The 11243-nt window shown below is 29.4% G+C and overlaps 1 protein-coding gene across 1 annotated transcript; it reads right to left on the minus strand.

Moving 5' to 3' along the window:
• Positions 1-5493: 5493 nt before the first annotated feature.
• LOC107928313 (protein SOMBRERO) lies at positions 5494-7469 on the minus strand. The gene is made up of 4 exons (XM_016859506.2): positions 7264-7469; positions 6747-6926; positions 6395-6666; positions 5494-6303 (listed from the first exon to the last, which is right to left on the minus strand). Exons 2-4 carry the CDS (start codon positions 6913-6915, stop codon positions 5707-5709), a joined length of 1038 nt encoding a protein of 345 aa, XP_016714995.1. The 5' UTR covers positions 6916-6926; positions 7264-7469; the 3' UTR covers positions 5494-5706.
• Between the last annotated feature and the right edge of the window lie 3774 nt (positions 7470-11243).

Here is an 11243-nt window from a genome sequence, read left to right on the forward strand (position 1 = left end):
GTAAAGCCTAAAAGTGAGTGCAGATTTATTAAAAAAAAAGCATAGTATTGATTTGATGTCACCGCGACAAGCAGTATATTCAACAATAGGTTTCTTCTTCTTTTTTATTAAATCGATTGCTTTTACATATATATAATAATGGCTTTTTGCAGTTTTTACACCTCAACTATGACACATGAGGCTGAGTTTTTGCAGTGTTTGCCATTTACTTTGTTGTTTTTGTGAGCTTGAAGGCTTTATTTTCCTTTCTGTTTTAAACATTTCTTCACCACCCCTCTCGCATGCATGCACGCACACATATATAATTTCCAGGGGTCTTAAAAATTAATATCAACCCATATATATTAACATTCAAGGGCGAAGTTAATAATTTTATCTGAGACGTCGAAGAAAGTTATAAAATTTTGTATTAAAAATTTTCATTTAACCAAAGGTTAAAAAAATTAAATTTTGAAAAGGGACTGTAAAGCAATTTTTTTAAGGGAGGCAAGGCCCTTGCTTGCCCCTTTTGATTACATAAGATAAAATTATAAATTCTTTTAGAGAGCAAGGGCCAAAATTAAAATGGATTAAATTGTATTATTAATTTTTTCTGAATAATTAACAAGAGGGACTCTAGAGAAATTTTCCTATTTAATAAGGGGCCCATAGCTTAATTGAATAAAATTATTAGGCTTAATTGAATAGTGAAGAAGGGATTCGGAGCCTAGCTCTCTCTTCTTTTTCTTCAATCGAATCGAAAATGGCAGCCGCTCCAAAATTATTTATTGAATTTTTTTAAAAAAAAGTAAACTATGGAGGGATACGCACATTCATATTTTTCTTTAATTAAATTGAGTGATGAGATGTTGGATGAGTGAAGTTTCAAGTTTAAATTTTAAATACTAACCTATATTAAATAATAATCAATAAAAAATAACAATAATACGTTAAATATATGATAATTTGAATTGCAGATTCGATCATTAAATGTTTGGATTTTAAAATTATCATTTGTTGTAGACTCAGAGCAGATGCGAATATCTCGAATATCTATTATCAAATCCACATTGCTTATTAGAATGACCATTATGGTTATAGATTCGGGTTTAGATAGATATCCAAATCTACTGATTACAAAATGCTTTTAATTTTGATTTTATATATATAAATAGAATTTTAATAGTTTCGAATTCAGATTTTTATGGATTAGTTTATCTGAAAAAGGATTAGAAATTTTGAATTTTTTTTTCAGATTCAAATATCTAACGGATAATAATATTTAATTTAGATTTGAACAATAACACTCACATGATTTATAAACATAATCAAATCTTTAAATATATCTATGAATTCAAATTCAAATAATTAAAAAAATATATATCCGACCCACTGCGATCATTAATTTCAACTTATTTTGGTGTTAAATATACATAGAGAGAGCTGTAAAGCCATGAAACCTTTCACACGATCATAAGAGTTGTAATGAGAAAAGCAAAGACAAAATCCTGCAAAGAGGAAAGAAAAAGGCATCATAGGAGATATTGTAGACTGGCAGTTGTCTCCGGCTCTCAGCACCATTTTTTGTTCCAAAATGTTGCTTTCATGCTGGGTTTGCCCCCATCCATGTCTCCTCTTCATTTTATATCTAAAAAGTTGTTTCTTCTGATAAAGTATTGTATGCGATGGTTAGACACAATATTGATGGAGAGCAAACATGAACTTCGAATATGAATTATAAAACGAATATTAATAATACAAAAAGAAAAGAGTAAACTATACTAGCATTCACCTTGCCACTATTAGTTAATTTTTTTTGTCACTCAACTATGAAAAATTACAAAATAATTATCCAATTATTAGTAAATTTCTTTTTTGGTCACCAGTCGGCTAATGGTGATTGTTTTTAAAATTGACATAATAGTAACTTTAACCTTCAACATTTACACATTGTGTTAATTTTTATCTTGGTTCTAAAAAACTCTAACCCTCAATATTTACGCATGGTGTAATTTGATCTTTTTTTTTTGCAATTTTATTTTTCCGTATGGCCCTTTCACCTAAAAAATTCAAAAAACAAACTTATTAGCTAATTTTGATTGAAAATATACAAAAAAAAACACCCAAAAATTCAAGATACTAATTTTTATCTTCTCTCATTCTTTTAAAATTAACTCTCAATGTCATAAAGAAAAGCAAAACTAAAAAAAAAATTACACAATGTGTAAATGTTGAGGGTTAATTTTTTTTAGAATCAAGACTAAATTGACATAATTTATAAATGTTGAGGGTTAAAGTTGCTATAATGTCAATTTTAAAAACTACCACCATTAGCCCAGTAGTGACCAAAAAAGACAAAATTGAATAGTTAAGTGATCATTTTATAATTATTTATAATTAAATGATCAAAATAAAATTTACTAATAGTTAGTAACTACTAGTGTAGTTTATCCCAAAAAGAAAAAGTTCTTTCTTCTCTTAGCTCTTCTAGTTTTTTTTTTAATGTTATATTTTTGTATGTATATAAGTTTTAATAATCTATATAAATTTAAAAAATTTATTAATTGATACATTAAATAAAATAGATAGTTTAAAATGCAATTAAAACATTATGAAATTTAGGATTAATTATGCAATTAAATTTGTAAGATAAATTGTTTGAAGATGGAGCGGCCACTAATACCTTTATTTTTGGCCTCGCCAATTTTGATGCACAAAAAATATATAAAATTATACACTATCAATGATTTAAAGTATAGCACATTATTAAACATTAAATTAAGTGGATTTATTTTTAAAAATAAATTAATGACGTACCAGTATACACTTACCAGTGTATCAATAACTTATATATGAACCATTTATTAGTCAATAAACAATAATCAATTAATATATGACCTTTCTCAAATTATTTAATTTAATTTTTAATTTAAAATTTTAAAAATATAGACTTAAATTAAAAATTAGTTTTGTGCACCTAGCTCAAGTGCCTATATTCACTTGCCCATTAAGATAGCTGATTCTCACATGGCCCACTACAACTTAGCAAACTTCTATTAATTAAAGAGTTTTATTTTTATTTGAGACCTAGCATAATTTTTTTTATCTTGGGCCAAGGGACTTAGCTATAAATCCAAAGAAATTCAGCCCAATAATAGTAAATAATTAAAATAGGGTTTGGTTAATTTAATTAAATAAATCAACAGAAACAGCCTAATTAAGAAATCTAAAAAATTATTTTAAGTCCAAGCACATGAAGGAATAATTACATTAATGAAGGTTAAACAGTCTTCAAAGAAAGTTTATGGAGAGCATATATATATACATATATTCAAAAATAATTACAAGAAAGGTCCAACTATGCTCCCAGCTTCTATATTCTTCTTGCATTTAAAATTTAATCCTTCTATTTTTGTGATTTAATAATTGAAGTCCAATTGGTAGCATCGTCAAAGATTTCTGTTATATTGAATAATGAGATACTTTTAAAATAAAAAAAATTACTCACACGGTTGATGTTACGCATGTGAATGCAAAAGAAGAAAATAAAACTGTTTGAATGTCGAATTGCAAAGTTTTCGATTCTAAACTTGGCGTTATAAGGTTTTTTTAGCTTTGTTTTAGAGAAGAATATCAAATGTCGATAACTTATTATTATTATTATTACATGGCTTCCATGTAAGTTTTAAATTAGCCAAGTGAGCAACCTTTTTTATTTTAAAAATACCACATAATTCAATTTAATAAAAAAAATTTAGTAGCCTTATCAATTGAACTTCAATTCTTACATCAAAACAATAAAGAGACTAAAATCCTAAAATTAAAAATAGTGGAATCAAATTTTAAATGTGTGGACAATACAAGGACGATGACTAAATTCTTTTAGACTTCAAGTGTTAAAATAGCTCAGATAAATCTTTTAATTATTTTTAAAATGATATATTTTGTGTCCAAATTGAAGTTCTATAACTCAATATAGTGAAGCGATGTCAAATCCATATTTTTAAATGAATCCAAATAATAAAATTTGTCAAGAACATTCTTCATGCTTCTTTTGCTCCAACTCTTCCACCTACATTAAGGATGACAAGTGACAACAGAGTAGGGCAAGGGTGGATATTGTTAAATCCTCCACTATTGCACCATAGTTAGCACGCTCTCTACTCCACTGTGAATGTATAATTCTGTAAATCATTACCATCTTTATGGATGTTGGACGCATTCATCCTCGTCCCAGTTCATTCCGTTATTATATTTTTACATTTTTAATAGTTATATATGTAAAAGGATGAAATGATAATTTCATATAGTGGAGCGGGGTGAGGTGGGGCAAACAATTACTATAATCGCTCCATATCACTTTTTAAATGAAAAAATTCCACCCACCTTGCATTCATTTAAAAAAAATCTATTCCATTCGAAACGGATCGATTCCAAATCTATCAAAAGGTTTGGGTTTTTCATTCCTAATCTAAACCGATGAGATAATTGAGGTCTTAAATAGTAAAATTCAAAAAAAATACAAAATAAGATGAATTATATTTCTGTAAACTATTAATTAATTTATTAATAATGTAGTCTTAAAAAACATTTGTAATCGTTTAGACTAGTAAGAAGTTGCACACACTAAAAGATAAAATGTGAATGTGATGAGCAGGCATGATGGACCAGACTGTAATTGGAAATTGCAAACCTTTTTCCAATGTGGTAATTGGGATTTGTAAGGGAACCATTTGAAATAAAAACATCTAATTATAGTTTTAGTCCCTTTATAAAGTTGAATTTAGGATTTAATCTCTTCATTTTAGTTTCTCATAATTTGATCCATTTATTTTTATAATCCAATAAGTAAGTCCAAATTGTTAACAGTGTCATAAATTTGGATCTATAAAAAATACTATAAAAATAAAAGACAAATATTAAGTCAATTTAAAGCAGAATGATTAAATCTCAGATTTAAACATAATAAGACTATAGCAAAATTAGCACCGAAACTGGGTCGACTTCATTTGTATATTGTTCTTTATGATTATAGTATGTTACACCACAAAAATATATAATCACTCAATTATTTTTCCTAGCATAAGTGAAAAAAGCAACAATCAAAATGAGGAATTGACAAAAATCAAGTGAAAGAAATCTTACTTGAAATTCATTATACCATGCCCTCGAAGCTTGCTTAAGCAATAGTAGTGTGTTTAACAATGGGAGAGAAAGCTTTCAACTAATCACCAGTCAAACCATCAACAAGTTTAATATTGTTCCCGATCAGAGATCTGTCTCTTATTTCTGCCAAAAGCCTTAACAGGTTTATAGAGTGAAAGTGACTCGAAACTAATTCAAATAGTAGCATTCTCCCTCAGTACTTATATACCAAAAGTTATAAGGTCGAGTTCAAATCCAATCATATACAAACCCTTCGGTTTTCATTATCTCACCTATCCAACCATGTAGGATACAAAACCACAAAGTACACCTCACAACAATTGGCTTTAGTTTGCATGAACATGCTTGTATATAATTTGTTTTTTTCTTACTTAAAAAGAAAAAAAAAGTTGGCACTTGGCACAGTACAATTCAAAGTCAGATTGATGACCAAAAAAAAAAAAACAAAAAACAAATTCAACTACTAAACAGAGATTTGAAAAGAGTGTCTTTTGCCACTTCTTCTTAAGATGATTTTTTTTAAAGCAACATTGTATGTGAAAATAGATCTAAAATTCTAAGCTACTTTGAAAATTTCATAGCCTCAGCTGTCTCACAACCTGGGTATTGAAATGGGAATTTTTGTGAAGAACTTCCCACATGATCAAGTTGCAACGAAGGGATAAATTTAGCTTGAGATTGATGAGGATGACGATGATGATGATGATGATGGTCCAAGCTCATAGGATGATTCGTTAAAAGCTTATCCAAGAACGACCATTCACCATTGTACCTCATCTGATCTTGCTGCATCAGTCCACCGCCACCAACGCCTCCGCCGCCTCCGCCGCCACCGCTGCTCGAGGTTAGCCTCAATAAGTTTTGAGAGCATTCTACATCCATGGAGTTCAAAGAGAGTGGGGATATAAAAGAAGAAGCAGCAACAGCCGCTGATTCAGGGCTGAATAACTGTGGTAAATGCATGGATCCGTCGAAGGAATAATCATACAATGTATGTAAATGATTATTATTAGGCCTTGGTTCCATTTGATGAGCTGATGATGAAGCAGTATTCTTCATGTGATTATAATTATTATCTTCTTGATTAAAATCTGCTTGAAAATTACCCCTAATAAGATTCTTCTTCTTGAAAACCCTACATACAACCCATCCATCTTCCTGCATATAGCAAAAAAGCCACATAATCCTTATGTTAAATTATTGTTTTACAGACAATTTTTCACCGTTAAATCGAGTCTTTTTTTATTACCTGAACATCGGAATCGTCATCTTCGAGACGATATTCATGCATGATCCAATCGGTTTTTTGGCCATGAGGTGCACGTCCGGTGTAGAAAACTAGGGTTTTCCTCATCCCGATTTTCTTGGAGTTACTAAGATGGATGGCTTTGTCCCTTCCGGTAGCTTTCCAAAACCCGGCCGTGGTTGCTCGATTAGTTCGAGTTCCGGTCGGGTACTTTTTATCCTTGTGGCTGAAAAAATACCATTCGTTTTGAGGACCCGATCCGATTCGACATTTATCTGTGATTTATTAATCATTAGCATTAGTAAATAAAATTAATTGGGGTTTTTAAGAGGTTTATCACATGCGATGAACCAACCTTTGAGATCCCAGGGTTCGAGTTTATTAAGATCGACCTCTCGAATAACATCGAGGTCGATCGCTTCATACGAAACTTTCTTCCTTAAGTAATAGTAGAGAAGCTCCTCATCTGTTGGGTGAAATCTAAAACCTGGTGGAACTGAAAGCTGCCCGTTTCCAGCCATCATTTTATTGATATCTGCAACAACAAATTACACATACTCTTAACTAATATATATATTGTAAGGGTTTAAACTGCTGACAAGAGAAAAAAAAAACCAGACATATTTGTTGTCCATTGACAATGAAAAGAACTGTCGTTTTGTGTTCTTTTTTCTTTTTGTTTTTTTACTTCATATATGATTGAATTAATATGAGGAAGCTGAAAAAGAACAACAACAAACAAAACCCTACATGACAGCATGCATGCATGCAGATATGAAATAAAAATCCAGTTTCAACATGAAAAGCTATACAGTTTATAGTGGCACAAGGAGAAAAAAAAAAGGAAAGGAAAAGGGAACTAAAAAGCAAACCTTTTTTTTTGTTGTTGGAAGGGTGTGAATGGAAGGTGATAAAGAACAGTACAAATGAAACAAGACAAATAAAACAGGGTTATGATGAACAAAAAGAGAGATGAGATTGTAAGAGAGAGAGAGAGAGAGAGAGAGAGAGAGAGAGAGAGAGAAATTAATTGTAGATTTCTTAGCTTGAAGGGCACGATGTTTAGGGTTTTTATTAAGATAGAGAGAGATGGAGAATGTGGATATATATCAGACAACCGAGGATGGGCTGGCTGGGGGTCCTGAAATAAATAATATATATACATCTTTTATACTTCAATTAATTAAGAATGTGTTACTAAGACTTTTGGGTTTAATTTAAGTTTGGGTATTTTCCTTTTTCGATGTTTAGAATCTAGTCACTCTACGTGGATTAAAGTGGCTAATTTATAGTCATGCAAGACTTTTACTATGTTTTTCTAAATAATGTTGAAATATTACAATCTAAGATTCAGAAATGAAAATCTTACAACCTCATATTCAACAATTTTTTGTGATCAAAATAGTAGAATACAAATTTGGTCCATAGGCATTAGCCTTGGACAAAGCCTGAATACCACTATTGAAAATTGTGCCCTAATCGAGCAAATATCCGCACATTGGTTTCCCATCCTGTAAATACGACTGAGTGAGGCTATTTTGTATTTAGACATAAACGACCTGCAATCATTAACACGAGTAGAAAGAAAGGTATTATTAGAATAAACATTTTTAATGATTTTAACCATAAATTCACCATCATTTCAATCTCCAAGTGAGAAATATTCAATAATTCTTTTTTGCTTATTTAGCCTTTGTACTTAATCCAATTTAACTGAAGCCCTTAGAGTGACTTCCACTATAAAAGTCTAAAATATATATAAAAAAATACAGGGACTGAGACCCCAATTAAACCAAAATCATTTATATTAATTCAAGCTATGAAGTATGGAATAGAGGGTTGGGGCATATGTCGTTGAACGGGGGACCTTATTCCTCAAAATCGCCTCATAAAAATGAGTAAAACCAGCACAACTGTCAATTGATTACTATTAAACTTATATTAATTAATTAATAATTCTCTCTTTATTGATAAAATTATATTAATTTATTTATTTAATTCACATAACACGTACAGTTCACCTATACCTGACCTGAGCAAAATTTCAACAAAGGAATGAAAATAAATTCCCTTTCACCAATTATATATAAGCACAAAATATTCTTAATTTTATACTTAATTAAAAATAATTTAAAATTATTAATACTAAAAACAGCTTAATCGTATTATAATAAATAGATTTTAGACAACAAAGTTTCAAAAAATAAAATTAAAAAACCATTCATTATATAGCAATGATTGGCTTAAGATTGTTAATATAAATATTAATTTTTAGATAAAATGTATTTAAGATAAAATTTTGTGTAATTTTCATAACTATGTATATATAATATATTTTTATATATTAATATATTATATGTATATCACATGGCATGGCATGGAATTCAGTGCCTGGCGTAGAATAAGCCTTTTTCGAGTTATTAAATCAAATTAATTAATTAAAAATATTTTTTATTGGGATACTCAGTTGTTATTGCTCATTACCTTGCAAAAAAATCACTGGGGATTAACTTTAACCGCTCATCATTATTATTAATTAAAAATTCCGGTGTTCGATAATCACATCCAACTTAATGTAATTTCGGAAATAAAACTTGATTATTAGTTATGAGATACCGGAATTAAGATAATTTTAATCTATGATTGTTTGAATTGGATTTAAATAGGAAATCAGTTAGAGTATTTGTTCGGAGAGTAATTTTAAACTGATTAATTTAAGAATCGATACAAATTAATTGAATCAAATTTTTAATATTTAATAATTTATTCAGTCAAATCAACCACTAATTCAACTACTTAGCGAAGATGTTTTAAAAAAAATCACTTGCCAAAATTGATAAACAATATATATATTTTTTCATTTGGATAAAGACTTAGTTTCGGATAATTTTCATCTTAGGCTAGTTGGATCAAATCTTAATTATTCCTTATTAATTTATTTATTTATAAAATATTAGTATTTTTTTTCTATTTTATTAATTTTTGAATGCTTATTACTATGCTTGTTACCATTAGAAATATAACACAAACATAAGTTCTAACAACTACAAAGTAGATACCAAGTAAAGTGAACAAAAAATCAAACAGAGCTAGACAAAATTCTTCCATGGAGAACACAAATATTGCGATTGAAAACCACACATTGTAAATGTGCGTCGTGAGACTTGAACTTTGGTGACCGAAGATTTAACAAACAATAACAAACCCTCCTTAGCTTTTCAATTTTACTATTGAAAAAATAATAAACATAAAGTTTTCGACCAAACCAAAAAAATCAAAGTACAAATCGATCCGATCCAATCCGACCTAACTCGATTAGTGTTAGATTAAGAGTAAATTAGATTAGTGTGAAAAATGAAGCACACAATACAATGTGAGCGTGAAATGGATTGACTATTAAATAAAATTACAAAAAGCAAACCTCGAGACAATTATAGTAGAATTACAAATACAAGATTGAGCAACTAAAAAGAAGAGTCTAACCAATAAAAATATAACAGACGAAGAATCATATAGAATCACACAAAAATTATCCATGACAAACACACAAATTGAGACTAAATGTATTGCAAATGTACATGGCAAGACTCGAATCTCAATTCTTGAAAATTTAGAGTCTCAACCTTCACCAACAACGACAATACTTTATTATTTTTTTCGATTTCATGAATTGAACTGAAAAAATTAAACTTTTGAAATGAATTAAAAAATCAAACCACAAATAAATTTGATCCGATCCGACCCAACGATGTGAGATTAAGGGTAAATTAGATTAGTGTGAAAAATGTAGCACACAATCCCATATGAGTGCGACGATGGGGTTGACTATTAAAATAAAAGAAAAAAGCAAAACAAAGGGATTCTCACGCAACCTTTGCAAAGCAGAGAGATTAAAGAGCGAATGGTCAAACACGGTGGCTGAAAATCCTCCTTTAATCTCCCTATAAACACCACACTTTTTCTCTTCTTCAGGGCCTCATTATTTGTTTGCTTATATATAAAACATATTGGCCGCATGTTGCGTTCCGTTCCGTTCCGTTGCCTTCACGGACATACCATCACTGCCACTTTATTAATGTAAGCAAAATGGAAGATGCCTTTTTGGCTTTAGTTTTGGCTTAGTAAATCACTAGGGAATCCTATGCTTACCCCACCTATATTATTCATAATTTTTGTATATATTCATATGGGTAAAAAAAACCTTATTTAGTTCCTCTCAATTTCGAAACTGAGCAAATTGGTTCATCTAAAAAAATCAGAATAATTTATTCCCTTTCAATTTCAAAAGTAACTATGGGCAATTAATCACGGCGCCAATATTTTCTATCAATTCTACATGATTTTGATTGATACAATAACAAATTTAGCCTTGAATGTTTACACATTTGTCAAATTGATCATGATTGAAAAAAATTTGCCTGCAACATTTGGATAAATTTGTAAATGATGAGGCTAAATTGATTAATTTTTTTTAGAATCAAGAACAAATTGATAAAATATGTAAACATTGAAGGCTAAATTTATTATTATACCAATTAAAATTATGTACAACTAATGGAAGACATTAACTTCATGATTAGTTGTCTTTAGTTGCTCACTTTTAAAATTGATAGGGATTAAATTACTCCGTTTTTTAGAGGGATCAATTTGCTCAATTTAAAAAATTAGAGGGATTGAAGAGGTATTTTACCTATTAGGTTTAAAGTATTATACATGTTTCTTTCTTTGTATAATATTTGTGTAATTTGTTGATGGGGATAAATCAAAACTATACATGAACTTTAATTTTGTGCAATTATACGCATTAAACTTTGATTTTGGTTAAAATGTATACATAAAATTTTGATGTTAA

Source organism: Gossypium hirsutum, chromosome D08 (genome assembly GCF_007990345.1).
Source record: "Gossypium hirsutum isolate 1008001.06 chromosome D08, Gossypium_hirsutum_v2.1, whole genome shotgun sequence".
NCBI classification, from domain to species: domain Eukaryota; kingdom Viridiplantae; phylum Streptophyta; class Magnoliopsida; order Malvales; family Malvaceae; genus Gossypium; species Gossypium hirsutum.

Bases quoted from the DNA above. Each gene is read 5' to 3' on its own strand.
- LOC107928313 (XM_016859506.2), bottom strand. From the start codon at position 6,915: ATGATGGCTGGAAACGGGCAGCTTTCAGTTCCACCAGGTTTTAGATTT. The intron at 6,667-6,746 runs GTTGGTTCATCG...AATAAATCACAG, and splicing joins CGAACCCTGGGATCTCAAAG to ATAAATGTCGAATCGGATCG. The intron at 6,304-6,394 runs GTAATAAAAAAA...TGCTATATGCAG, and splicing joins ATGACGATTCCGATGTTCAG to GAAGATGGATGGGTTGTATG.